Genomic DNA, 6,000 nt, shown 5'->3' with positions numbered 1-6,000 from the left:
AAAAAAAATGTCACTGCAAACAGGAAAAAAAAAAAAAAAGGTAAGGATCAATACCTTTGTCCTCAGATCCAGAAAGAACAACCCAAAGGCAACTCTTTGAAATTCCTTAAGTCAAAGGCTGTGCAACTGCCCCAGCTGTTTAGTGGCACTCACATGTAATGAAATATTTATGCTGTGTATGCAAGGACAAATGTCCTGAATATATCCAGTTGCAGAGCCTTTTTGAAAGGAACACACACACACACACACACACATATATACACACATACACATATAGAGTCCATTTGGGACATTGTGGACTGGCTTAAGGATCTTTTGTTTGGAGTGTGAGTTCTTGAAGCCAAAAATTAAATAGATATTGAGCTGGGGAAACCACCAAACCAGAAGCCTGAGCCTTGGGAGCCTGGTTAATCGAGTGGCAGTGTGTGAGTATAAACCTGCACTTTGGCTACTAAAGGCTACTATAAACCGATGGACATGAGGAGTATGGGAGATGGTAGCACATACCTTGCTAGTTATATATGTGTGCTGAAATCTGCCAAGGTGATTGCTAATATCTGGCAGGGCTCCATTGATCTCTAGGCGTGTTGTTTGGAGGCTGGGTCCCTAGAGCTCAGGAACCCTGGACCAGGCATACTTACCCTCCGCCTGAGCCGCCATTCTTGCTGCAGTGTGTTCTTGGCTCACTGGATGCCAACTTCAGCAGCTCTGTCCACTCTCGCTCCCATTCTTCCTCTGTGTACACCAGCCCTGACTGTACACAAAAGAAGGGTGCTTGCTTCAGAAAGGTGGGGAAGGTCAGAGTATCACCTTCATTTGTCACCTGTCTACCTGAGAAATGCATGGTAGTTGAGGTGAGTCTATATGGGACCTAGGCTGGCATTCGTGCTAGTAACCACTGACCGCCACCTTTTGGCTGCTGGCAATATTTTTCAGAAAATTCAACTTCTAATCTCAGAGTTGGGGGAGTCTGTCCAGTGAGAAGGGTTCTTCCAAGTGGCAGAGGGTCACATATCATCTTGCACACACTCCATGTGTAAGGTTTCCTATTAAAAGCTTTCAAGGGATGACACTTCAAATAGATAGGAGTTATTTCTGCCCTTAGAAAAGCAAAGTTGAAGAATTTTTAGGCTATTGTCTAGTCAGGTTACAGGGAAATATGTCTGGTATGAGTTAAAATTGACCTGAGCAGTGGGTTTGTTTGGTTTTGCAGTTACACCTTGCTTCTCCTTAGCTTGCAACAAAAATTTATATATATTGGAGGAGCACTTGAAGTCTAAAGAGCATAAACAATTTTCTGTACCACACAAGAAATATTAGTTTCACTTCCGGTTAAAGCCTGGGTATCTTTTTGATTCCTCACACCACTTTGCTTAACCTTCACACATATGTTGGGCAAACCCAGAACCCAGATTTGCCACCCATCATCTCAGTAAGATAACTGCCAACTGCAATTAGACCTGTAGCTCCTTAGAACAGAAGTTGCAGTATTTGGAAAGGCTATTTAAGATCATTTTTGACCTGTAGAGTGCTGTACAAAATGCTCCTCTAGGGAAGACAATTAGGATTCTATGGATTGAGCATGGCTACAATCAAAGATTGATATCTTGGGTAGTTCCAGGTGCCTTACAACTTCCTCTGATCTTCATGGTACCACAATAGCAGTTATCTGGCAGTCATATGGTTACATAAGTTGTCATTTAAGCTGTGACACTTTTGAGAGTGAAGGTGGGCAGTTCATAACTAGGCCAGCTCAGAGGTGTAGATAGACACATGTCACACTGCCACAGATTGTGCTATTGCAGTGTATCTCTGCTCCTGGGAGAAGAAATGGAAGCTGCTCTTACCTGACCAAACAAGATCACTTGGTATGAGGGGTCACACTCTGGAATCTTCTACTGCTCCAGATCTTATCTTTGGACACACTTCAGGTACTCACCTCCTTGTTCTGCTGAGTCTGCTGCCACCGCCATCTCCTCTTCAGAGCTTCCCTCTCTGCCCCTGTTCTCATCATTGTGTAAAGAGCCTTCCGTAAGACCAGGTCCCGGTCATGAAACCCCCACATTCCTTTAGCCAGAGGTCCATAGGAACAAGAGAAATAAAAGGACATGATAAGTGAGACAAGTGAAGGAAAGTCTCAAACATCCATGCACATATGCACCAAGACAATGAGCTCAGTAAATGTTTAGCTCTCATCATCACAAGCTGTCTAATAAGAAGTATTCCTCCATTTAATGACACAACAGCAGGTGAAAAATGAAATCACCATTGATAACACACTGGGAGCTTTGGCAACACACTTTTAGTCTCTTAATTTTGCTTTGAGGGACCTAATAGGTCCCAATTCTGAGTTTGAATAAGATAACACTTGGGCAATCTAGAAGCCTGTACTCACACAGTGCTCCAGGCCAGGAAGCATGAGCAGCTGCATTTAAAGTTTATATAGAGGAGAGGAGTCAAGATGGCGTCCAGGTAGAATCACCTGCTTGGTGCTCCTGTTGTTGGATCTGAAAATTAAGAGGTAAGGAGGCCAATATTGGGAGGCTGAGTGATAATAGATTCAGTGTTCTAGGATCTGTGGCTCAGACCTCCCCCTTTGATTTTCACCCACAGAGAAATTTGGGAACTCGCTGAAATGCTTTAATTTCATTGTGTTTTCCCGCAGGTTGCACTAATCTTTCACCAGGTCCAGCAGGATGGAGTCTGTCACCCCTTCCTGCACTCAAGATCCTAGACCCGCAGCTTGCAGTAATTTCCCGAGGGTGCTGTCTAAAGGTGGTCAAAATGCCAGGCTTGCAGAAAGCCTCTGAGAAATAGGCACAAGACCTTACAGTTGAGTTCCCCTCCCTGCTATTCTCCCCACTCCTAAATTCTCGAGTTTTACATATCCCCTCCCCAACCAGGAACACAGTGACTAGATTAAAGCCTGCCAGTGTGGGTAATGATTGATAATTAGACATAAATTTGCATAAATTGAAGAGCCCCTGGGATATTTACCCATGACAGAAAGCAGATCCCAGGATCACAGCCTGTAGATCTGTGCAGGATTGTGCCAGAAGTGACACAGGAGTGCAGCTGGGGGATAATTCAAATCTATTCTGCCCCAAACCCACTTCACTAATCTGGTGTCCCTTTCCTGGGTGAAAGCACAGCACAGCCCAATACCAAGGCACCCCATAAGTCCGGTAATTAAAAAAAAATTTTTTTTAAGACTTTAAATAGCAGGCTGTGTTCCTTTATGTAACTTTGAATGTAAGCCACCAGAAACCTGGTTCATTAACATAGCAATAAAATAACAAGACAGGCAGAATCTGGATCCCCAGAGAACACCCTAGGATTTTAACATAACAAAACAGAAAAAGTCAACAGGACCTGAAAACCACAACCCATGCTGAAAATTGCCTTTACCAAATTTGAGATCCATAGAAAAATTTCAAAAGACTAAATAGTGGCCAGAAAGTCCACACAAGGCCTGGGCCCATGCTGCAGACCTGCCCCAAACTGCTCCAGTGGCATATCTACAGTAGCTGGCCTCAGCCCACACTCTGAGGCCCACAGCACTGCCAGCTACTGAGTTACTGTATCACCTCGCCCACAAAGTAGTCTGATCCACCACCATAGTAGGTCACAGGTAGTCTCTAAAACCAATCTTACAAGTCACACAGAGAAAGAACTTAGGGCCCCTTGGTCTCCCAGGAATATGACACCGAGTTCCTCCAAAATCACATGCAGACAGCAACCTACTTCAAAATCCTCAACAAGAAAACAAGAAAAAGAAAATCCAACAACGAAGGGAGTCCTAAACTCAACACCAGTGGTAGAAGAAGCAGACGTTCATCTATCACAGAAAGAAATCTTCAGAATGCTGGTTGGAGTAATACAGTTTCTGAGGCAAGCAACACAGAATAAGGATGTAATGATAGAGGAGATGAAGTCCACGATATAGGGGATGAAGTCCACACACCAAAAAGAAATACAAGAATGAATCGATGATATAACAGAAGAAAAAAACAAGATAACAGACCTCACCAACAGACTTGAAGCAGCAGAGAATAGTACCAGCAATCTCGAGGAAAATTAGGCAGACTTCAACAAACAGGAAAGACAAACAAGATAATCAAAAGGGCGGAAGAATACCTGAGAAGAATGACAGATGCTATGAATAGGAACAATATTCAAATAATTGGTATACCAGAACAAGACACAACAAAGAAGTCAACAGCTAAAGTAGCGAGGGGATTCCTGGGAGCAAATTTCTCCACCTTAATGAATGATAAACAGACATTATACTGCAATCAGAGAGGACACCAATTAGACTAAACCCCAGGAAGAACTCACCAAAGCACATAATAATTAAATTATCCAACTTTGAGGGAAAAGAAAAATTTAAGAACAGCAAGAGAAAAAAAGGGCAGTCATATATATAACGGTGTTTAGGTAAGAATATGTTTGGCCCCATCAGCAGATACTATGAAGAGAAGGAGAAAGTGGAGTAACATCTTCCAAAAACTGAAAGAAAAAATGTCAACCCTAGAATCCTCTCCCCTGAAAAATTATCCATTAAGATAGAGGTTAAGGCAAATCTTTCCAGACAAGGAAAAACTCATAGAATACACTGAAAGACACCCAACCCTGTGGAAAATCCTTGCTGACTCACTGTGATCAGAAGACCAACATCAACCAAGCGTAAGCAACAGAATGCTATATAGCATAACTTCATCCAGAAGTCAATGCACCAAAAACAACTACCAAGATAACATTGCCTCAGAGGGAAAGGAAGGCAAGAATGAAGTCCCCCACATAAACACAGCTCACTGATGTGCAGGGAGATAGGAAAACACCCAACATAAAGGGTGCAAGATGACAGCAATGAAACCACAGATAGTGATAATAACTCTGAATTTCAGCAGCCTGAATTTGCCCATTAAAAGACAAATGTTACCACACTGGCTTAGAAATCATAAGCCATCAATCTATTGTCTTCAAGAGACACATCTTAAGCTCTCAGACAATAGATTACGAATAAAAGGCTGGCAAAAGCATACCAGGCAAATGGCAACTAAAAAAAAGCTGGGGATGCAATCCAAATCTCTGAAAAAATTGACCTCAAGGTGCAAACCATAATAAGAGATAAGGATGGGCAAGATATATTGCTCAAAGGATCAGTAAACCATGAACCAGTGAACATAATAAGTATATACATACCTAATGAGAAACCTGCGAAATTCAACAAACTATTCAATAGATGAAAAAAGAAATCATAGTAGGTGCCTTTAATATCCTGTTTCAGTAAAAGATAGATCAATGGGAAAGAAGCTCAGCAAGGAGGCTACAGAAATAAACATGCAAAAAAACCCCACATTATTTTAGACCACATGCTGGGACACAATAACTTTAAACACATAGAGGCCACTCAGACATCCTTCTTGGACCACCACATCATAAAGCTGGTGATCAATAAAAGGATGATCAGAAAATCAGAGAAACAACTGGAGGATAAGTAACAATCTTCTGTGACATGAATGGATACTGGCCCAGATTAGGGAGAAAATTAGGAAGTTTCTATAAACTAATGGGAATGAGAAAACAACATACCAAAACCTATGGGATACAGTGAAAGCAGTTATCAGAGGAAGTCTGATAGCAATTAATGCATATATGGAAAACAATAGAGAGACTTATGACTAATATACTATCTCAAAACCTCCAACAACTAGAACCGAGTAAACAGCACAATCTCTCCAAAAGCAAAAGAAAACAAATAATACAACTCAGGGCAGAGTTAAACAAGTGGAAAGACAAGAGAACTATGTAAAAAAAAATCAATGCAGCAAAAAAATGGTTCTTTGAAAGTATCTACAGAATTGACAGACCACTAGCAAACCTGACCAAGGAAAGTAAGGGGCAAACATCAATAGCCAGGAGGAGTGATGAAACACATGGAATCCCGATAAGAAAAAAGGATAATCACAAAGTATTATGAAAGCCTATATTCTAATG

The 6,000-nt window shown here is 41.6% G+C and overlaps 1 protein-coding gene across 1 annotated transcript in view; it reads right to left on the bottom strand.

The window, feature by feature from the left end:
- OTUD7A (OTU deubiquitinase 7A) overlaps window positions 1–6,000 on the bottom strand; it is a 313,826-nt gene that overhangs the window by 44,611 nt on the left and 263,215 nt on the right. The window contains exons 8-9 of the mRNA XM_045285688.1: window positions 1,940–2,067; window positions 642–754 (exon numbers count right to left, since the gene is read on the bottom strand). Coding sequence (XP_045141623.1) covers window positions 642–754; window positions 1,940–2,067 — 241 coding nt within the window. The remainder of the gene's footprint in view (window positions 1–641; window positions 755–1,939; window positions 2,068–6,000) is intronic.

The sequence above is a fragment of the Echinops telfairi genome, unplaced genomic scaffold, assembly GCF_000313985.2.
Source record: "Echinops telfairi isolate 266 unplaced genomic scaffold, ASM31398v2 ScPeMD7_7475;HRSCAF=8513, whole genome shotgun sequence".
Classification (NCBI taxonomy): domain Eukaryota; kingdom Metazoa; phylum Chordata; class Mammalia; order Afrosoricida; family Tenrecidae; genus Echinops; species Echinops telfairi.
This window is presented reverse-complemented; position numbering and strand designations above follow the sequence as displayed.